The 24637-nt window shown below is 27.6% G+C and overlaps 4 protein-coding genes across 8 annotated transcripts in view; 3 read left to right on the plus strand and 1 right to left on the minus strand.

Moving 5' to 3' along the window:
• The window catches only part of LOC100166314, a 48817-nt gene extending 40352 nt beyond the window's left edge, over positions 1 to 8465 (plus strand). Inside the window, exons 4-16 of one of the 2 annotated variants that reach the window (XM_029490160.1) lie at positions 98 to 153; positions 2091 to 2251; positions 2351 to 2550; positions 2784 to 2833; positions 3366 to 4034; positions 5479 to 5553; positions 5645 to 5731; positions 5799 to 5905; positions 5977 to 6332; positions 6409 to 6571; positions 6638 to 6782; positions 7326 to 7524; positions 8071 to 8465. In XM_029490160.1, coding sequence (XP_029346020.1) covers positions 98 to 153; positions 2091 to 2251; positions 2351 to 2550; positions 2784 to 2833; positions 3366 to 4034; positions 5479 to 5553; positions 5645 to 5731; positions 5799 to 5905; positions 5977 to 6332; positions 6409 to 6571; positions 6638 to 6782; positions 7326 to 7524; positions 8071 to 8226 — 2424 coding nt within the window. In that variant the 3' untranslated portion in view covers positions 8227 to 8465. The remainder of the gene's footprint in view (positions 1 to 97; positions 154 to 2090; positions 2252 to 2350; positions 2551 to 2783; positions 2834 to 3365; positions 4035 to 5478; positions 5554 to 5644; positions 5732 to 5798; positions 5906 to 5976; positions 6333 to 6408; positions 6572 to 6637; positions 6783 to 7325; positions 7525 to 8070) is intronic. The other variant, XM_029490161.1, reaches the window with a different exon arrangement.
• On the plus strand, positions 160 to 2084 carry LOC115034193 (TNF receptor-associated factor family protein DDB_G0272098-like). Its single transcript, XM_029490162.1, has 2 exons — positions 160 to 318; positions 470 to 2084. Exon 2 carries the CDS (start codon positions 480 to 482, stop codon positions 1839 to 1841), a length of 1362 nt encoding a protein of 453 aa, XP_029346022.1. The 5' UTR covers positions 160 to 318; positions 470 to 479; the 3' UTR covers positions 1842 to 2084.
• Positions 8466 to 12787: 4322 nt separating the features above from the next.
• Positions 12788 to 18992, plus strand: Luc7l (LUC7-like (S. cerevisiae)). 4 transcript variants are annotated; one of them, NM_001135724.1, is given in 7 exon segments: positions 12788 to 13097; positions 13180 to 13274; positions 17651 to 17749; positions 17830 to 18048; positions 18123 to 18335; positions 18399 to 18523; positions 18586 to 18992. In NM_001135724.1, coding segments are annotated over 7 exon segments (909 nt in total). In that variant the 5' UTR covers positions 12788 to 13036; the 3' UTR covers positions 18683 to 18992.
• Rhogdi (Rho GDP dissociation inhibitor) lies at positions 18981 to 23653 on the minus strand. Its single transcript, NM_001135723.1, is given in 5 exon segments — positions 18981 to 19774; positions 22049 to 22163; positions 22229 to 22338; positions 23152 to 23349; positions 23451 to 23653. Coding segments are annotated over 4 exon segments (624 nt in total). The 5' UTR covers positions 23348 to 23349; positions 23451 to 23653; the 3' UTR covers positions 18981 to 19571.
• Positions 23654 to 24637: the final 984 nt, after the last annotated feature.

The following is a 24637-nucleotide window of genomic DNA, read 5'->3' on the forward strand; positions in this document are numbered from 1 at the left end:
ATTTAAAAAAATCACCACTTATTAATCTTTTAATAACATTTTGCAGATTTAAAGATATTATGGTTGATAACTATATACATGTATTTTTATATTCCAGCAATTTTCAGGTGTAGAAAAAAATAAACAATTTCAAATCCCAAATCAAAATTACAGGTTAGTGCTTTTTAAATATATTATATTTACTTACAACTAATGAAAACCTACAGAACTATTAATACTTAACATTTTGTTTGTACATAATATATACGCATGTTGCAACAGAAACGATACGAGCAAAAACAATGGTAGACAACGTCTTAAACGACAGACCCGACAGAGGTAACAACTATCACACTTTGTAGAACCAACTTAAGCACTGTTAATACCAATTACCATCAATATTATATTGAATATTGGTAGTAATGGTGAAGGGAACAACTTGATACTGTGTAATTTGTATGATGACACCGTTGTTTTTATTAAACATTAGCTACAGCGGAATGACAAGACCAAGACCAACTGAGATGACCATGTCAACAACAAATTATTCTTTACGAAAATTACCAAAAGACTACCGGATCATCCCTAGACCTTCATCATATGTACCTATAACAAACACAGACAACTCTAGACAACGTAAGCGATGCCTGTACGAATCAAAAATATACCCGGGACTTATGATCCCATGTCCTACTTCGCGATATCGAATGCCTCCTTATCGCCAACGTTATCAAGAAAATGATGAAGTTTATGATCAGGTAGACGACGAAAACCCGGGGACAAATGAAGAAATTGAATATAAAGGGGATTATCCAGAGAATCATGATAATCGTGAGAATCAGAACCAAGATGAATACGAAGAAGAAAATCCACAACCACTAAATGCTGATGAGGAATTTGAACAGTTAGTAACTAGAGTGAGATGTAAGGGTAAAAAATGTACTCAGAGCAATAATAGTAAATACAAAAATGAAGAAAATGAAGAAAATGAAGAAAATGCAAGTCAAGAAAATGAATATGAAAATGAAAATATAAATGAAAATGAAAATGAAAATGAAAATGAAAATGAAAATGAAAATGAAAATGAAAATGGAAATGTAAATGAAGAAGAAGAAAGTCAAGAAGAATCTCCTGATTCTAAAGAAGAAGAGCAAAAGCCTTTACCTAAACCAAAACCTAAGCCAAAACCTATTCCCAAACCTAAAGGAATTAATCCCAACCTTCATCATCCTTTAACAGTAGTTCATAATTACCAACCGGCAAATTTCACAAAGATTAAAATTAGAAATGATGATGGAACAGTCGTAAACAAAAATAAAGACAATGCCGAAGAAGAAGAAGAAGAAAACGAAGAAAATAGTGAAGAAAGTAGACTTGAAGATTTAGAAGAATATAATGAAGGAGATGACTTACAAGATGATGAATATTACTATGATGACGAAGAAGAATATGACCAAACACCAAAAAAACCCAAAATACCTCAAAAACTAACTAATATAGATGATATGAAATTCAAAGGAGAAGGAGACGAACCTTCAGAAAGTATATCTAAAAATACTGTACTAAAAAATGTTTCAAAAACTATCGATTTACATAAGCCACATCATTTGGAATCGACTCAAACACCACATAGACCAAAACCTTATGATTCAGCCGCAGAAGCTTACACCCGGGTAAAAGACAAAAATAAACCTCAAGACCAACAGGTTATGCAAATGGCTATTCATGAAACTACGGTTGCTTTAAATTTAATCGACAAACAAAATAATAAATACAAATCGCCAACTAAGACTGACACAACAACGGTATCGGCTAAATATAAGCCAAGACCAACTTTCCGACCAAACATTTTAAAAAGGTGAGACTTTTACTATGACTTAACATGAACACATTTTAGGCGTTCTTTAATAAAAATGTATCACGTAAGTAGAAAAATTTAAAGGTAAAATATTTTTAAACAAGTTTTACTTATAAAGGACGCCTAATTCAACGTATAACTTTACTAAAACTTCAATTTTTTTAAATTATCGTAGTAGATTTAATAAAATTTGAACATGTGACTCTCATAATAGAAGGCATGCCTTATAAACTAATTTTAATATGAATTGTAGACCCCAACAAATTTCTGTTCCGTCCTATGCTATTGAACAGACCGTACAACCAATGACCACTGCTAAAACCATTACTTCCACGAGTAACCGTAATGGAACACAATATGATCCGGCTTTCTATAGTATTTATGATGACGATTCTGAAATCTACAAAGATGTTGGTAAGTTAGTTAATGTTTCTTATATGTTATATATTTGATAAATTGATTTTTTAGGTTCTATTTTTAGTATCACTATATAAAAAAAAATATTATTTATAGATTATGGTCAGTTTACCTTATCATCAGTAAACAACAATAATAATAGAATAAAATCTCAGCATCAACCGCAGCTTCAGTCTCAGCCACAACTTCAGCTTCAGTCTCAACCTCAACAAGATACCTACAGAGTCGCGGCACCTTTGCAACAACCCACACAAAGATACCAAGCAAATACATATGTACCCGAGTATAATCTTAAGGCAAGTATTAATTTGCATTGAATTATATGCTTAGGTTAATAATTTAAAAATGGAACATTTAACTATTGAAGTACTATTGTATAATATGACGTTATGGTAGGTTATTAAAAAATTAATAACCACAAGTAAATTAATGTTATACATTTATACCTGTTAATGAACTTAATCAGACTTCAATATTTCAAAATAATTATTCTTTATGTTAATGTTACGACCGATTGAATTGTTTACAGATCACTGAAGAAGAAGCTCAACGTGAGCAACAGACCAAAGCAACCTACAGGTGAGAAACCATTTTTTTTTTCATTTTAATTTCGCTTATGGTTAGGTAATTATATTTTTGGTTTGATAAGTGGCTAAACAAATTATTATTATTTTATGATATATATATAACCACAGAACTGCAACGACATGTAAATAAGGCCGTGTGGATTTATTATTATTAAAATAATATATACGATGTATAAATTAGTGGGCGTATGATTTGTTTGTACTATATAGTGTTTATGCAAATTAAATGTAAAAATAATGTTAATGTAATAACTAAAAAAATTGTACATAATATGATAATGTGGTTTTAAATTGGAATGGATTTTATATTTTCTAAAACAAGTCTAATCTTCAATGATATTGACCTATTGATCTTTGAATGCAGATTCATCATAACTATTAAACTATCTAATAACAAAATTATTTATTAAAATTATATACTCTTTCACTGCCTTATTTACATATAATGACTAAACTTACCAACTTTACTTCTAATTTTATTTGTACATACTTACTCTTAATATTGTACATATAATTTTAATTAGGTCAACAGTCGTCGGTGTAAGTCCCTTCGTACCGGACCGCTCAAAGTTTAAGTTCCCCGTGCAGACTTCTACCCCCACAAGGTTCACATTTCCTACAACAACACCCATACCATCTACATTACCTTCTACTACTCTTTCAACAATGCTCTCTTACCCATCAACTCCTTCATTGTTCTTAAGGCCCCCGTCGCCTCAAGGCAGCTATTTCTGGACAACCATGTCCACCACCCAAAAATCAAAACCTACACCTCCAGACTTTAGAATAATCGTAGATTCTTACAACACCACACAATATGATGTAACCACACATCGTGGTACTGTTAAGACTACGCCGTTCAAAGTTAGAACCACACAAGCTCCAACTACCACTTCCACCACACCCAGTACAACTACAACAACAACGACAACTACTACTCGATCGGTGGATTTCGATCAAGAGTACGATGTTGTAGTTGAAGATGAGGGAACAGGTTATATTGATGATAATTCAGTAGAAAAAACTAGTACAACGTCCTCGACTACTAAAGCCCCACTAAGGTCGTCAGAATTAAAAAATACTAATGATTATTCAAGAGTCAAGAGCGGTCCGAGTATTCAGCCAGTCACGGTACCAGCACCCACAAGCAAAACAGTAACAGAATGCCGAGAGTGCAACGAAAAACCATCAAGGTATGGAGGATTATTGAGGGTCAATACATATCAGACTTTATCAGAAATAACTCATAAATTCTAATATTTATCTTCGCTAGCTACTATAAAAATGCCAAAAATATGTTTTTATACCCTCAAACAAATATCAATACATAATTATATGTATTAAATATATTGTACAACATTATTAGGCACAATCAAAAATCATTATTGGTAAAATGTAATTTTAACTTTTAAGAAAAGCAATGCTTTATTTTATTGTTTTATTGTAAACTGTACTCTTATTCGTGACAACAGTGTTATTAATTTATGAATGTATTGCCACTTAAATCGCGACTCTTGAAAATATGATATATATTCAGCTAGAAGATTAGATTAATGAGGTAATTCGTTCGTTTCTTGTATAACTAACAAATTATTCTGTTTTCAATATCAATTAAAAACTAAAACAAAATATCAAAAATTAATTATGACGTACACTATTACAATTGTATAAATGAAATATATTTAAATTTTTTAATTTTAAATAAATTATATTGTTTTTTCAATTTACTATAATATAATAAATAATAACTAAATACTTCATTACAACATACCTAACATAGGCTACAATTTTAACATAAAATAATATTGAAATGAGATTGTGAATATAAACCAAAAAGGATTTAACAGTAATAATAAATTTTTAAATAAGTAATAACTGTAATATAGCATACCAACACACTGTAAGCAACTTAGATAAATTGTTATAATATTGATTTTAACGTTTCAATAAAAGTTTTTTATGGCAATACTATACTATCCCTTACTTTTTAATTTTTGGTGAATACCTATTAAAATGTAATGTAGTTTTATATAATTTACAAATCTATGATGATAATTTAATATCTAAATAGTAAATTAATTTAAGAATTCAATAAATTAAGGTAATTAATATTTATTATATTTTAGTTATGTGTCATATTAATTATAGTTTTAGTTTTGGCAATACTGGCACCAATTTTAAATGCTCATAAAATTATTATTTTAATGTGAATAACTAAATTTTAAATTAAGTTGATAAATGTACTGATATGCAATGACTCGTATTGACTTTAAATAATAAATGTATAAAATGTCAAAACTTGCATGCTGCAAATTGCAATGGCGAGTTTTGAATGGTGGAGGGAATTATAAGCTTTTCAGCATTTCAAGTTTTTTTCTGAATTTCCTATTTGTTGTGGTTTTTTGTTGCACTCCATGTTTTTGTAAAACCTAATTAAATAACCCTGCACTCTATAATATATTGCTTTTTGATAAAAGTGTTTTAAAAAATGTTTGCATTTATGAGCTTTGGTGCATTAAACTGTAAAACCAGTCACAATACTAAAATTACGAAAATAATGCCACATATATGGCCACTAATTGTAATCAAACTTAAAGGCCTTTGGTAATTTTAAATACATGTGTGTGTATTTAACAGAGGCAGAGTTCGAGGAGGTGCAACATATACGACAGCAAGCACTAATGATATCGATAGAGGAACTCCTGCAGTTGGGTATGTTAAACTTGATTGTTATTTGTCTGAACTATTAACTTGATAAATTTTATATTATATACTTGTTATTCAACGAATATAATCTTAACAGGAGAACAAGACCGACATTAAAGCCATCTACATCCATTGTCAGTAAGGTTTCAGAATATGTTGATGTATACAAATACGCACCAACGAGGTAATATTATATTTGATACAAATTATTGATAAAAATTTAATATTTACATTTTGAAATGTAATTACAGGCCTGATCCAATTTATCCGACTCCACAACCCGATAAAACTGCTGCAAAATGTAGAAAGGACGTTTGTCAACTACCAGACTGTAGTTGTGGTGGCAAAGAAATACCGGGTAAGATTTCACACTTGGAAATGATTGCATATGTAAAAATTACACCATTCACAATATAAAATATTTACTAGGCGATATGACACCAGAAGAAACTCCGCAAATTGTCTTGTTAACTTTTGATGATTCGGTTAACGATCTAAACAAAGGACTTTATACCGATTTATTTGAAAAAGGCAGAGTAAATCCCAATGGCTGCCCGATAAGTGCTACTTTTTACGTATCGCACGAGTGGACAGATTATAGTCAAGTACAAAATTTATATGCTAGTGGTCACGAAATTGCCTCGCATTCAGTTTCGCATAGTTTTGGTGAACAATTTTCACAAAAGAAATGGACAAAAGAAATTGTCGGCCAAAGAGAAATATTGTCCGCTTATGGTGGAGTCAGACAAGAAGACATACGAGGAATGAGAGCACCATTTTTAGCTGTATGTCGAAACAAAATTATTTTTATACGTTTAAGTTACATATATGGACGTTTATCATGTTGAAATTTAATTATAGGTAGGAGGCAATAAAATGTTCAAAATGTTGTATGACAGCAACTTTACTTATGATTCTTCTATGCCAATTTACGAAAACAAACCTCCTAGCTGGCCATATACACTTGATTATAAATTATTCCATGACTGTATGATACCACCATGTCCAACCAGATCATACCCAGGTAAAATACAATTATAATTTATAGAGTAAAAATGATGATTAAACAACAAACAAAATCATGTTATAGGAGTATGGGAAGTCCCTATGGTTATGTGGCAAGACTTGAACGGAGGCAGATGTTCCATGGGAGACGCTTGTAGTAATCCATCAGATGCCGATGGAGTACAAAAAATGTTAATGAAGAACTTTGACAGACATTTCACTAGTAACAGGTAAAGTTATATTAAAAGCTTAGATTTAAATAAGCGTCACAATGTTTCTCTAAAATGTGAAAACCATTTTAAAAAAAATCTGTTTATTATAATACAACCAAGTCCGTATTCTTAAATAATAGCGCAGTAAAAATTTGAGAAATATAAATATTTCGTTTAGGAATGGGTTTAGTCATGCAAATATGCAATACGTGCTAATTACGTGCTATATAATTGCATAAAAAAATGATACATTTATCGTTTTGGTGTTGTTCGGGACAAGCACGTTATTTTGGTGCAAAAGAGGAACACCCGTTATATTCTAATTGTTATTTTTCGTACGAAGTGTTTTTGTCCGTAAGTGCGGCCGCTGCTTGCACTCAGAACACGTTTTGAGACTGAATGCAATCACCACGTCACACCAATACACAAAATAAATGTCTTATACATTATAAAAACTATTACAATTTATAAATTTAGAATAAATTAAACCATAATATTTATTCGCCAACATAATATTATAATTTAAAGATACATGATTACATCATTAGTTTCGTGTTATAGGGCTCCATTTGGACTGTTTTACCATGCGGCTTGGTTTACGCAACCTCACCACAAAGAGGGCTTCATCAAATTTTTAGACAATATCGTGAGTATGCCTGAAGTTTGGATCGTCACCAATTGGCAAGCCATCCAATGGGTGAGGGATCCCACATCAATCTCAAGATTACAGTCGTTCACACCGTTCCACTGTGACTTATCGGTAAGCGTGAAACACTTATTTGATAAATCATCTACTTAATAGAAAACTTGATTAAATTCTACATTCAACGTGTATTCTATGAATGGGGAAAAACGATTACATAACTAACTATTCGCCATTCGGTACAAACAAATACTATATACGAGACACGAGTATTCGATAACACGGGAAACTTAATGTTAATGGCTGGTGACATAACGATAATTTTTTTAGTGGTTGCCTATACAAAATACCCCTTAAAATATAGAATTTGGTATTAAAAAAATTATTAGGCAACCACTAGTGAAATTAATCGCCATAGACCACAGTATCTTCGAAAAAATGTCCCGTATTGTCATATATAGTATTTGTTATAAATTATAATATACGTGTATCTTCTACCTTTACATGACTTATGTATAAAAAAAATAGGTACCATTACTTGTGTAAGTACCTATTTTGGGTACCTACTATGGGTAACCAATTTATACATTATAATATCAACTATAAATTATAAAATTACCTATAGATCGTATTCACATAACTTTTATTTTTATTATCTTAAAGGAGAGGCCAAAAAAATGTAACAATCCCAAAGTCTGCAACCTGTGGCACAAGTCAGGCGTCAGGTATATGCGCACATGTCAGCCATGTCCAGAAATATATCCATGGACGGGAAAGTCTGGAATCAGGAGTAGTCGGATTGACGACAGTAGCGAATAAACCATCATCATCAATAGGCCAAAACGATTTAGAATTATTATTATTATTATTATTATTATTATTATTATTTTATTATTATTATTATTACTATTTTTACTACTACTATTGTCAAATAAATATTATGAAAAATTATAAACATGTGACCACTTTTTCACATCGCATTTTGGCACGATGTTGAAAAACTGATTACATGTACAACATGCAACATACGCTCAATACGACAGTATATTAACTGCTTTGAAAAACATAATTTATTACACTTTCAATTTTTTTTTTTTACAAATTTGGTTCAAAGTATAATAGTCTTCATATAGAAATTCTCAATTCTCAAACAATCGAATAAATATTGTATGTGACCTATTATAGGCATTTGTATTATTGTTTTTACTTATAACTTATAAATATAAGTTTTATACAATAAGTATAAATTTAAATATATATATTATATATATTATGTATATGTATATATTATAATAAAAGTTCATTTTGTATAGCTATATTTTGTAATTATTTATAAAACTCCTAAGTTAAAAATGTCGTCTATAAAAAATATATGTTGGTAGGCATCAAATAATATTATTAATGTATGATTAATTCATAATTGTATGATATTTCAACGGTTACCTACTCAACAGTACTCATATGGTTTTTTATATGAAAATTACATAATGCAATATTGACTTAGAAACATACATATGTATACATTATAATAAATTATATATACTTAGAGAAAGTCGTAGGTAGGTACGTACCAATTTGAATTTATATATATTTTAATCTAAAAGAAATTGAAGACCTCGGAGCAACAACCAGACACATCTTTTTTTTGAAATTGTTCAACAGACAAAAAAAAAAAATTTGAAAAATTTTAGAATTTAGTTTTAGGGCACATACAACATATTATGCACTTATAAATTATAGATAATGCTTAAATTTTAATAATAAGTTAAGGAAGCAATAAAAACTTGCTTGGACATATCTTGTTGTTGCACCAAAATAAATCATTTATATGATATCTCTGTATTTAACCGTCGGATTTGTCTGGTTGTTGCACCAAACGCATTGTTTTCTTGATAATGTGCAATCAATAACTGATTTTGACCAAAATATGGACATGTCTAGTTGTTGCCCCGAAGTCTTCTATTGTACATATTAAATGTATATTTTAAAATAACGATATAACTATTATTTACAAACAACACATCCAAAGCTAGTTTAAATTCTTCATTGGTATATGAGTAATTAAGTAAATATATTTGAATTAAAGAATTAAGCACCCTATTTGAGTAATAAGGTTAAGGTTGGTTAATAGTTAATAGTTAGTACAAAAATAGGTATGTTTGTATCTTCACGAACTACCTATACGGTTGAACTCTACAGTGGGACGAACGTTTAAGATATGTTTAAAATCTCGAAATATCCTTAGAATACATTTATACCAAAGACAAACAAGACGTAGAGAAAATAAAGAAAACTATATTATTTAATAACACCTATACGGCTATACCAGACAAATGCATTTACCTAATGTTATTTTAACATGAATATTTTAGCAATATTATAATAAAATATTATAATTATGTTGGTACGTATAGTATAATTAAAATTATGTCTATAGCACAGGCCACAGACTAATATATTACATATTTTAGTTTTTAGTCCGTGATGGTGTATAGTAAAAGTTGTACACTTGTACAGTAGTTGTACATCTAACATTTCATAATTTGGCACCCTTATTTTCCGGTTCCATTAACATTTAACTATAGGTATGTCTATATGAGAGTTTACCAATTGCGCTTAAAATTACCTTTTCATATACCAATTGCGCTCTAAACATTTTAGGGTCGATATACCAATTGCGCTCTAAAAATTGTAGGGTCGATAGACCAATTGCGCTTTATACATTTTAGGGTCAATAGACAAATTGCGCTCAAAACATTTTACAATACCTAAGGAAAAGTTATAAGTTAGTTATACATTTTTTATGCGAGTATTAATACATAATATAATATAAATAAATTTTTTTTTTCACATTTAACAAGTTACTTTTTGATCGTCAATTATATAAAATGTATGATAATGATAACTTGTTTTCGTCTATCACTCAAATGCATATTTCTGTGATCAAATGTCCGTAATAATAACAACGTTTCATAAAATTCCCGAAACCGTTATAAAATGTATTATAACTAGTCATCCTAACCAGTAATCAATTGATCAATAAACATGTTTTTAATTTTCAAGGATTTTAGTGTGTTTATGTTGATGTTGATGGAATTAGATCAAAAAACAATATTTCTCAATCTGAAGATAGCCGTCAGGCGGCAAATTTGAATACAACCGTAAAATATAAGAGGCGCAATTGGTACACTGACCCTAAAATATAAGCTGCGCAATTGGTATATTGACCCTGAAATACAAATTTTGTTTTGGCGCAATTGGTCCATGCCCGTCTATATATACATATAGATAAAATAACGAATAAACTATAATGGCCAAATATTCCGAACACTGTCTATTATACAATAATAATAATAATACCTACACATTTAGACACTACAGCTGCAGTGGCGGCGCGAGAAGGTTATTGTGAGACAATTTTATCATATTAATGTACCTATGTAATGTGGCGTTTGGTAGTTACTAGTTCGTATTTATTTACATTAAACTTTACCATAACCATAAGCGTGCGCACAGGGTAGTCATGGTAGACACTTGACTACTCTGCAAACTCCCCCGGCCGCCCTCAATATTCAATATTATTATTATGATAATTGATGGTCAAACATAAAATACTTTTTTAGTATGGTAAATGTAGTTAAATAAGGTTACCTCATCCAAATTAGTTTTTATAAACTAGGTGTGAATATGAATATTATACAGGGTGTCCCGTGAGGATTTACCTATTAGCCGTAGAGGGGGACTCGCCGCCCGGACAAAAACCGGTTTTTTGCCGTTTTACTTATTAATTAAAAAAATTATTAAAAATCAGGAAATTAATGAAATTAAAATGTTGAAACGTCAATATTTTCAGAAAAATTAACTCTACAAAATGGCAATCTTCAATATTTTTTTAAGTAATTAATTAAAAAAATAAATTTTTTAACTTTTTACCAAAACATAAAAAAAAAATAAAAAATTAGTTATTTGTAGTGCTTACCTCTGTGAGTCTTAATAAGAAAACAGAATTACGATATCTCTATTATTTCAGGAGATATCGCAATGAGTAAATCCTCACGGGACACCCTGTATATACGTAATATGTGTGTTAACGTGTTATGTACCTACTTCTGTATATGACTACCCTGCCAGAAACTCTGGGCATGCTTATGAGTTGTCCCCTTCCTTATGAAATTGTTGGACAGTAAATTCGTATAAGTTTCTTTTTTGTGTTTAGCCAACTTGGAATAATTATAATTCTATAAAATGTGTTTTTCTGTGTATTCCATTGTCGATTTATAGTTGGAAATTTATCTATGGAATTTTCTCTCAAATCCGTTTTATACGAATGCGGAACGATTCCTTGTTTAACTGATTACGATAATACGAAATTACATATTTTATATTTACACAATCGCAGAATCCAGCCAATAGTTATCGTACCTTGTTGTTTGTTCAATTTTCTCTTTGACTTGTGTACATTTTAATGACCATTAATTATTATTATTCCTGTTTTTTTTTTAACATTTTATTTTTTTTACAACTAGTGTTTATTTTTGTGTACCTATTTACCTATTCGTCCTATTCTAAATATTTTAAGTAATTTCTTAAAAATGCACTATAATTATTACATTTTCGTAGGTTTATTGTTTTTTTATTATTATTATTATTTGCCATATATATTAGATTATTTAAATGTATGTAAAATGTAATATTGAACTTTTGGGCCTTGTGCCCGTTATATAATAACAAATATAAATATAAAATGGTTTACATGAATATAAAATAGAGATAAAACGATATTATCTAGTGTTTATTATACTAAGGCCATTTTTATAAACTATTAATACTGATAGATTAATGACTACAATTTTCAAATCACCATAGGTCATATCTTATAAACCTATTACCATGGACCTTTTATCCTTAGAAAACAAAGTTGAATAACTCAAAAACTACCCGCACAATTTCTGATGCGTCAAATATTTCATAAAAATTATCCACCGTATAATTTATTTATAGTTGAAAAGGGGTATTCTCATTTGAAAAATAGAAGTTTAATATTTCCATAGGACACTCTTTAAGTAACACAAAAATCTCAACAATTTGAAAATATGGTCTTAAAGTATACATATATAAATATTCCAATAATCAGATTTTGAATAACTGCCTTCTTTGAAGAACAAAAAGGAAAGGAGCATACTAGGTGAATCACCCTGTATAACGTATATAGACTTACTGTCCTAAATCATTTATCATTATGTCTATAGTCGTATCCGTTAAAATATTTTGAACTCCCGCTCTTTTTTAGTTTTGGTAACCACGTTGTAGTACGCTATCAATTCGTTGGTCACACTGCAAGTCAAACATTTTAACATTCGTGTAATTTCCTCTGAAGATTATTTACCATCACAAATTCGCCTTCTAAATTATTAAACTGTGTTAACACGTTAAATTTCCAATATTATCGTTTTTACTTGTTTCTACCTTGTTATGGTCGTCAGTACTAACTACAAATTCAAAATTCTCACTTAATTAACACCACCAATTTTGATTCACATACTAAGTCTGTATCCGGTACATATCTGTTAATTATTTTTTGTCCATTTGAAATACTAATCTAGAACTCTGGTACGGCGTCCCATCAACTATGTCCGCGCACGACCAAATGAGAGCCATGTTGGACCAGCTCATGGGCACTGGCAGAAACGGTAACTTCTAAACGCCAAATCATTCAAATTCATTGTTATTCAATTATTTGGATCTTTCTATCCTTAATATTAATGATTACAGGGGAAACAAGTAGATATCAAGTGCAGTTCAATGATCCAAAAGTCTGTAAAAGTTTCTTATTGTATTGCTGTCCTCATGACATATTGGCATCTACCGTAAGTATAGACCTACTATTATTCTACCAATTTGAATTAAACAATTGATATTTTTGAGCTGTTAATATTGTTTTCTCAAATATTAAATAAAAATATAAATATTACCTATCAGGATATATCAGAGGATATATGAAATGCATTTTGTAATACAAAGGAAGCGTAACAAAAGTCCATTTTGGTCAAAAATAAATTATGATATTTATAATGGTATTCAAACATTAGTCTAAAACAGTTTAAATTAAAAAACATGATCTTAGGTACCTGCATTGTACATATGTTGAAAAATTGCACCGAAAACAATAATTTGTTTTCATAGAAATTATTATATTTGTTTTCTCTCAAGTAAAATTATTATTCATCGTATCTTACGATAGTTAAACCTTTGCAGTACGGTATTTGTTGGTACACAAACAATATTTTATTACAATTACGTGGTTACCATATTGTTATTTCTGGTGAAAGGACATTTTCTTTCTTTTTTATATAGTGAATACTACGTGCAGTATTGTAACTTTAAATTATAAAAACTTTTGGTCAATGATTTCATACTAATATTTTTTTTAAATAAGTTATTGTATTATTTAAATTTAAATGCTTCATGTGTAACATTATATACATGGATAAAATATCCTAGAATCATCTTATGTACCTACAGTACTCTAATAAAAACTTATGCCAAATAATATAATTACTATATAAAAACATAAATAAATGACACGTTTAATACGTAATAAATACACGTTTGTAAAATAAAAACTAATTATTGCATGTCTATCCAGTTATTTTATTATTATTATTATTATTATTATTATTATTATTATTTTGTGATGTGTTATTGTTAATTAGGGATGGTAAATTTGCTCATATCCATAAAACTATCCAATTTCAATATATTTTCATTAAATTAATCATGCTAGTTATTACTTTTTACTAGTATTACCTTAATAATAAAATTAAATACTACTTATTTTTTAGGACCATACATAAATATTATTTTTGTTTATATTGGAACCAGTAGTATTAATAAGTCTGAAGACTGAACATTTTTGTTCTGTCTTTTCTTTTAAAGTTTTTTTTACTAAATATTTTATGATCTAAAAAAAAAAATTCTTACCATCATATGTTACTTAAACAATATTTGTGATATATTCTATGTAACATTTGATTCTTTAAATACTTTGATTCTAGGATAAAATATAATATTTTCTTATAATTACCATTGTAATTTATCTATACTGAAATATCTAAGCATGAGTTTGAACTGAGTAAATCTTATCTAAATCATCCTCTATAGTGTAACATTGCTTGCATTTTTAGTAATCTTACTAATGTTTCTATCTATATCTTTAGTTTGTTACAAATTTCATATTTATACATTTTTGCATATAGTAATAATGTTAAATGATAAAATACATTTATAGTATAAAATTACTAATTATGCAATCCAAACAATCTTTTTTTTACTAATTCATGTTTTAATTTATACTTGTCAGATTTAATTTTTTTTAAAAAACGTATTAGGTTCCTAATGAAGTAATAAATAATGTTTTTATGTTTAAATAAAATATAAAACATAAAAATAAATATAATGCTTATGTAAAATTGGCATGTTGTTAAATAAATTGGTTCAGGTACACTTATAACAATTTTCATTATTTGTTTCTCAGATTTAATTTGATAGGTAATTTTTAATATTATTCACTCTCCTTTATCAGATTAAACATTTTGGTAACAGCCAATTTTATTTAAACATAAATAATACATAACTAACACGTAGGTAGTATTATCAAAGTCTTGAAAAAATCATCATATTATTGTGAGTATTTCTATATATGTTGGTCAATTTGTATTATATTCATTAGCTTATAATTAATATGTGCTTTTATGTAAAAGCTTATAGTATTTATTATATAAAAATAATTAAGTTTGTCATAATAAATTAACGGAATACTTCCAGAAAAACGTGAGTAAACAATTTTTGGGGTTTTAATTATGTTTACTTTTTCTTCATTAGGGAGAAAAAAACATTTAAAGATTGTTTAAATATTCATACAGTTATATTATATAGGTAATTATTCTATAGAATATTGCTGACTAAAATCTATCATTTCTAATTTTATAAACAATTATTATTGAGTTCATTGAATAATATTAATTTTTAGACATAATCAAGAACAAAAATGTTTAATTTATTTTGTTATTTTATGGCATGTAAGATATTGTTAATTTATATTTTCTCGTTGAAAATCCAATAAATAACCGAATAAACTCAAACTCAAACTATTTATTATGACTAAGGATATTATTATTATTATTATTCTTATTATTATTATTATTATTATTATTATAATGTATCAATGGTACTAATTATTAAGTTAATATTACATTATTGCCTATATAATATAGGTTATACTAATTTAGTATACTAATCAAAACATATTTTTAAATGTTAAAATTAGACTTAAACAACATATTTGATTTATATTCTCTATGAGAATTTTTTATTTTTAGTTGTTAAATTAAAATTAATAAAATGTAATAGTTAGGAAGCAGATACATATCCTAAAATTATGTTTCTAATATTTTATATGAAGTGATAAATAGAGCGCAGATTTGTATGCAAATGCATATTTTTACTTTAGTTGATTGTATGATATATATGCTAAGTATGCACAAAACTTGGCATACAATTTTAATATATGAAACTTTTTTAGTGCAAACTTTGGATGTTTAAGGTTTTATTTTATAATTTTAACTGCATTTTTCATAATTTTGTAGAAGTATAGAGGTGTTTTCTATACATTTTCAAAGAATTTTAAAATAAATTATTAGTCGAATCTTGGTTCTATAGTTTTTTTATTAATACTGAAAAAAATTGATATAGACAAATGTAGATTTCCTGGATACATCCAGCAATTACAATATCTTAAATGGTATTAAGCTATCAGTACATACTAAAAGAAGAAAATATCAATTCAGATCTCTGACCATTGATATTATATATCATAATTATTAAAATATGTTTATGATTTATGAAGAATTACATTTTTTTTTTTAGTATAATTTTCGCATGCGTATTATCATTTATTAAGCATTTATGAATCCGCGTTCTAATCCTAATGATAAATAGTAAAATCTTAGCTATAAGTCAATTATAGTTTTAAAATTCTTTTCTTCAAAATCTAAACTCAAGCTCAAAAATCTGATACTTATATTTTATGACATAAATAAAATGTTTTTACTATATTTCTAAAAATAGTTATTTTATTTTGTGTATGGATAGACATTTTTTGACAATAAATCAAAAAAGAATTTTATATCCATTATTGTGATTTTATTATGACTATTAAATTTACTTAAATACTGTCAGGTATGTTTGAGTATTAAACTAGAATTTTAAATAAAAATTGTATTTAAAAAAAATAATACATACTTAATACTTTAATTGCATATTTTATGTTCAACAAATCTGCTTCCTAGCACTGAATAAATAATAAATAAAAATACCAAACTTTTTCTTCATAAATATAATATATTTACCAGTAAAATATTTAAATTTCAATCAGACATTCTATAATATATAACAGATTTATTTCAACGGTAATTTTGAATTTGTAAAAAATATAATAAATAAACTTATGGAATCCATTCATAACCTTAATGTAATTTTTTTTTACAATTAGTTGTAGGGTAAATTTTCTTTGATTTCTATATTGTTCACTACTTTTAAAAAGAACTTATCTACAAAGCCTACAATGATATCAACAAATCTTTTGTGAGTAGTTAATAATTATCTCTAAGTTACAAATCGGTATTATCTACCAAAATTATTCTGAAAATGTAGTTTCATCGAAGACAGTACGTACATCAACTCAGTTAATTACGTCTATTTGAATGCGAATGTTTTACTCTTAATCCTGATTATTGTCACCCTCTCTAGGAATAGTCAAAAACGAATTGTGTTTTGATTCGTTTCAAGACAATGATACAAAGATGGGGAAGATGCTCGCCATCAATGCTTCAATGTCGGTGAGCAAATTGTAAATGGTCGTCTGTCTGTAAGTCAAACAATTTTGAGACAACGACAGAGCTATCTGTTACAATACATTAATTATATTTTGTTGCTTAATGTTATGTTATATTATTTATATTTATTTAACATAATTCATTCAGGCCATGTATCTTCTAAGAGTGAGCAAGTGTAAGTTTTGAGGTTGTTAAGTACTCGATACGTAAGTCATTAATTGATATAATGCTATTTTCCCTATATTGTGTATATTTTCATGTTTCCAGGTCAACCTGATATTATTCCATGTAAATCCTTAATTTCCGTTTTGGTTAGTTTGATGTATTATTAAACTTTTATATTATTTCAGCGCATGGACATTGGTGAGTGTCCAAAAATACACGATAATGCATTAAGAGCAGATTTTGAAAAAGCTCAACAGAAGTTTGATCACTATTATGATGTAGATGTAAGTTGATGAAATAATTTATCATTTTTAAATAAATGTATATTAATTAGAAATAACTAATCATCTATTATTTTCTCTAGGCTACTGAACATTTACAAGCATTTATTAGTGATTGTGACCGAAGGACTGAAGCAGCTCGAAAACGACTATTAGAAACTCAGGAAGAACTTACTGCTGAAGTAGCTGAAAAAGCCAATGCTGTTCACGAGTTAGCGGAGAAGATAGGTCAAACATTGGCCAAAGCTGAAGAATTGGGTGCCCAAGGTTTAGTAGATGATAGCCTAAAGTTGATGGGAGAAGTATGTTGAATATTACATATTTTTTTTTATAAAATATTTATACATATTATGTAAATATATTTCTTTGATAAAAGATTGAGGATCTGCGTAAAAAAAAATCAGAAGCGGAAGATACTTATAGAAATTCTATGCCTGTAAGCAGTTATCAACAGCAAAAATTAAGGGTGTGTGATGTATGTTCAGCTTATTTAGGTATTCATGATAACGATCGAAGATTAGCTGACCATTTTGGAGGAAAATTACATTTAGGATTTATTAAAATAAGAGAAAAACTATCAGAACTTGAAGTAAGACTAGTTATTAAGAATTCAAAAATTCAAAAAAAAAAATTATTTAATTCTTTAATGTAGAAAAATTATGAAGAAAGACATGAAGCTCGGCGTAAATTTGATGAACAAGAGCGTTATAAACGAGATGATAAAAGAAGTCACCGGTCTAGAAGTGGAGATCGAAATGACCGTCACCGGCGGTCTAGGTAATTTTTTTTTATATTATGAAATTATGATTAATATATGTTTTGTGTTTACGCATCAACAGGTCACGTAGCCGCCACAGTAGACATCGTTCACGTAGTCGTAGTCGCAGCCGAACCCACAAACATGACAGAAGAGATAGAGATAGACGTCGCCACTAATAATAAATGATATTATTTCATTTCAATGATACATAAATATTTTTTTTATAACATTAATTTTGACATATTTACTATTTTAATAATAAGATGAAAATAAAACCAGTTATATTAATTTATATTTAAAGTAGAAGAAATTTAAAAACATTAATGCCGCTTCATTAAAAAAATTATTATGTCTTTAGAAATTACATTTTTCTATCTACAATTTAATTTTTTTTCAGAAACAATGTAATCACAATTATTATTTATATAATTTATAACTAGTATTAGCTTGCAATTTGAAAACAATAAAAAAATATTTATATTTGAATAATGATTTATTATTTGATCTATTACATACACTTAGAAACTTATGAATGTAATTGAATATGAATACAATTATGTACGATGAGGTATAAAAAAAATTACAATAAAAAATTAATTTTCCTTTCACGAAAATACAATATTAAATTTTTAAGTGATGTTAAAATAATAAAATCTAATTATATTGTTCGATTGAAATCCCACGGTCCCCAAATATATTAAGTAAACATAACTTTTTGAAAAACTTATTAGAGACCTGAGCAGATAGAAAGAATTTGATCGAATTAAAACTTTGGCACCAAAATCAGACGTAGTCTAAATAAAATAGTATTTATACATACATATATAAAATTACAAATATATATATATTTATAAATAACCATGAAATGTTCAATTATTGAAAATTACAAAAATAATAATAATAATAATACGAATAAAAATTGAATTGACTTATTAAATTAAAATTATCTATATATCTAAGAAAAATATGAATGAAAATAATCTTATTAAAGCATTTGTTTATGTAATTAAATTGTTATAAATTTATGATTTTAATTTATAACTGATATTTCAAATTCCCTGTAAATTAGTTGTCCTTCCAGTCTTTTTTAATCTCGAATACCCATTCCCATTTTAAATGTTCCTTTTTGTCATCATCCGTAAACAAAGAATGAACTGTGTATGAGCCACGTGCCATCATGCCACTCGGAGCATCTTCAGCTGGTGTTGTATAACTCTGTATCTCCATCTTCGGTGGATACGATCCAACCATGTGAGTCATTTTGTCCACTAAAAAAAGTTACCATATTACAAATTGCATGAATTAATATTGAAAATATTGATTGGTTTACCTCAAACTATTTTGCAGCAAAACAAATAAAAATGAACCATAAATAGATACTATATTTTTATTTTAAATAATGAATTTCTCAGCAGAATTCATCACAATAAATGCATATTATAACAGTTTCCCAGTTATAAGATGTTACTTTTAGTAATTAAAGAATAAATGAAACTTATTAGTTTCTGACTCGCTGTGACTACCTATGACTTAAAAGTAAACATAATAATATATTGGTTTTTTTATGGTGAACTATATTCCAAATTTTCTATTCAGTGATTACTATAGGCACAGATCTGAGATAAACAATACAACAAAAAAGATGTTGTGACATCTGAGAACATGATCTTTCACCAAATACTCAAGTTTGTGGATCCAATCATGAAGCAAAATTGTACTTTGGTCAACAAATATTTAAAACTCTGGAGACAGTCAAACCTAATGGTGAACAAACTATCTTGTTGACTCTATAAGGCTAGAACTGTGGTACGCATACTCAGAATGTAGAACGGATTGATAGTATCCACTAAATTTTTGAATATAAAACAAAGGGGAATTGATTATTTTTCAATCAGATTAGTCAGTATAACTTGTTAGTACCAAATTAACTAACTTATAAAAATAAATGAATCTACAATTTAGTACATTAATAACTGATCAATAATTTAAAATGTTGATTATGGTTATATATGCCTGTAGTCTTAATTAATATTAATAATAAAACTTATGTGTTAAAATAATAATTTTGATAATTATAATAGAAAATGACAATAAATTATAAACAATAAAATACAGAGTTGCTTAAATTTTTTCTAAGCTCTGGATCACGATTAGAATTTAAAAAAAAACATTTTTTTCACTATCTATGACATGATTTAAACTATGTTTAAATGACCTCTAATTTTTTTTTTTGTAAGGACACATTGCTCATTAATTTTTGATGTTACTGTTAAAAAATATATGTACAATAGTTATAACCCCCTCCCAAATGACTAATGTGTTGATTTTCAAAAAAAAATAATATAATAAATAGAAACATTTAAAAATTAAAAAAAAATTGAGAGTATTTTTTTATACATTCAATATATTTCAAATGTATGATAATTGATAACTAATAAGACTTAGGGATATATCTATATTGTGCGAGATACAACACCTACACAATATAATAATAATTTTAGTAAAACAAAGTGAAATAAAAAAATGATGTAATATTACTATTTTAATTTATGATAAGTACATTTGAAACAATATCATAATACATTTTGATAGTTTATTAGAATACTATAATTAAACAATATTAAAATAATTAGATAATATATGTAATATACTTCAGTAGTGTTGGGCATATCTAAACTGCTAGTTATAATATTGATAATTATTAAGACATAGACTGAAATTTATGCATTTTCATAAGAAATGCAATTTGATTAATTTTTATTAACAAAATCAATATTAAGTTTTTTAGATTCTGAGTGGAACGATGAATGTATTGATTTTACAATGATGTGTGTTTTTTTTTTTTTGTGTCTGTCATCACCTTTTAGGACAGTAAAAGTCTTTGGATTTTCTTCAACAGTATCTTTTCTGATAGAAAAGTGAATCTAGTTGGTACTTTGGGGGGTCAAAAGTAACAATTTCACAGTAGTTTTCAAAAGCGCCGTGAAAAACAAAAGAAAAATTAAGGAAAAGCCATAACAGTGACCCACTTGTAACCTACTGTACAGCAGAGCGACATCCACTTACCCACCTTTTTTTTAACATTTATTTAATCAGATATTTTATCATCCTTTAAATTCTTAATTATTCGGCTACATTTTAAAATGCACAATAGGTATTTAATTTAAAAATGTAAAAAAATTATATATTTTTAATTAACAAAGAGTCATTATATAAATATTTAAAAAAAAACATTTTAACATACATTTATTAACTATGAATTCAAATTATCAATTTTTTTTGGATTATAACAGAGGTAACCAAATGGTGGCATGTAGTTAACATGCGGCCTGTGCATGACTTATTTGTCCCGCAAAGGAAATTTTTTTTTCTAATGGTGCATTAAATGAGGTTTTTATTAATTTTGCCTTAACTTTCTTGGGAAAAACATAAACATACAATCCGAAACCTTTCTAGATTTCTTAAGTGTCTCTCCAAAAATATTTAATGGTGATCCATGGTATTTAAAGTATTATTATATTAAGTGTATTTAAAAATATTACCTGGTACACCAAGACGATAAGTCTTTTGAACATATTTGAGACCATGAACAATTTCTCGTTGTACTATAAAATCTATTCTAATCTTATATGATATTCCTTCTTTTATAATGAACACCTAAAATGTAATTATATTTTTAATATATTACAAAAAGGGTTTAAAATTTAAAAGAAAATATTAACCTGTTTTTTTAAATTTGTTAAATCGCCTGACAAATCAAGTTCCATGTCTGGTCTATCAGTAACACATAATGCTAATTTCTTGACAATCACTTTATTTGGATTATCTTCATCTAGAAAAAAAAATAAAATTCACTTAGAATGTTCAAACTTATTACCCTTCATTAGTAGTAAATTATAAATTGTATTATAAAAGTGTTGAGTAATTAAATTAAACTGAACCTATTTACCTACATATTCTTATATTCAAATTTAAGCTAGGTAGTTTTAAATGTAAAATAACTGATAGGTATGTTACGCTTAAGTACCTAATTAAACTGATTACCTAATATTAAAAATTAATTCAAGATTGTCACTAATTTTTAATAAAAAAAAAAATATTTTTCAAACTATAGTAAGTTTAACGAATAATATAATTTGGTAAAAAATATATTTAATATTGTAGGTACCTACTGAAGTTTCCAATATAGGTTACAATAAGATCCAATAAGTATAAGGTATTTGTAAAAATAATTTAATTCGTTTTAAAGAAAATATAAAGACATTGAAATAAGTATAAACTTATTTTTAAATAACCTAGATTACAAAAAACTATTAAAATATGAAAGGCTATAAAAGAAGTTATAGCAAAATGGTATTACTGAATAATTTTTTTTCTAAACGTTCGTTATAAAATGTATAATAATGTATTATCATTACCTAGATACAATCATAGACGCAACTAAGGTTAAAATCCGTACAGCCCACTTTACAAAACTATTTATTTAAAATAACCCACATGGGGTTATATACTTATAACTAAATAAATAAGTGATACATTTGGGAGGCTAAATCTTAGTCAGGAGGCTAAGCCTCACAGCCTCCCTCCAAGTTGTGCGCCACTGGACACAATACACTTCCCAATAATTTTGGTCAATTATAATTACCAAAAATTATTTTCCCACTGTTAGCATCGCCAAGCAATTTTTCCTTGTATTTTTGCAAGCTCGCGTCTTCCTTGTCAGCATTTAAGAGCTCTTCAATAGTTTTTTCCGGCGGCGGTTTGTAGTTGGAATCGATTTCGTCGTCATCGTGAATCGCCAACTTATCCACGCTGTCTTTGATCACGTCCCCGTCGGACATTCCTGAACAAAAATTGTATGTTTACGTTAGTGCTACGCCCCGTGAATTAATTCATCTGTGTAATGTTCGATAAATGAAAACACAAGGAATAAAATGCGCCTACCTAATTATTTCCGAATACAAATTGAAAAACGATTGGGTTACAAAAACGAAATCACGTCACCGAATTCTATTGTTTGTCGACAGAACACAGAAATATCGCACAATAACTAAAACTAATAGGTTTTGGCAACCGTAAAGAAAATTATTATTATTATTTATTTTATTTTTTTTTTTCACTAACTCTAAATACCTTATTATTACTTCGGCGATAATAATAATAATAATGAATAATACTATTATACGATTAGTACTATAATACGAGTCGATGAGTGGTCTAGTGATCACGGTCTTAGATTACTGGTGGTGATAATAGGTATTGGGTACGATTGTACGAATGGTACGAATGGTCTAATGCACGATGTAGAGAAGTTCTTCTTAATAAATTATGATCTTCTAAATGAAATTCTAAATGGAATCGGATCATTATTCACTATATTCTATGCTATTTTCAATAGGCGCTGTCTACTAGTTGTACCTTCAAAAAAAAAATAGTTGTTGTTTTGAAGTCAATTTGTTCAAATTTAATTGATATTCAAAATGTACATTTGTCCCAAGAAATATATATTCCAACGACTAATTGTTCCACAATTTTTTAATCCACTTGCGACTACCTCTTCCAAATTTTAGATTCTGAGCGGAGCGAGTGTTTATTTTATTTTATTTTTTTATTTTTATATCCTGTATACAAAATTTCTTTCAGAAGGAGTGTTTCGATTTCAACATAATATAGTACCTTATATTTTAGTAAATTGGATCAAGATGGTACTTTAGAGAGGTCATTTTTCGATTTTCTTAACAGTTATTTAATGCCACGGGAAAAACCACCGGAAAATTACGAAAAAACGCTAAAAATGGCATTTTAATTTCCAACGCTTTGTATATCACCATAGAAACGAATGATAAATTATAATATTTTAATATTAATTCAACTTACACGATAAAATAAATAATAACAAAATATAAAATATCCAGACTGACAAACCGTCTCCGCTCAGAATCGTTTTTCTTATACAATGATATTATATCATTGAATTCAAGTCTAATACAACCATTATACAATGACCCACTTGTAATCTACTGTACAGCAGAGCGACATCCACTTACCTGTTTTTTTTTTTTTATTATTAATAGAATACAATAAATTATTATGTGACTAAATATTAAAATTTTAATTTTTGTTTTGTGTTA

The sequence above is a fragment of the Acyrthosiphon pisum genome, chromosome A2, assembly GCF_005508785.2.
Source record: "Acyrthosiphon pisum isolate AL4f chromosome A2, pea_aphid_22Mar2018_4r6ur, whole genome shotgun sequence".
Taxonomy (NCBI): Eukaryota; Metazoa; Arthropoda; class Insecta; order Hemiptera; family Aphididae; genus Acyrthosiphon; species Acyrthosiphon pisum.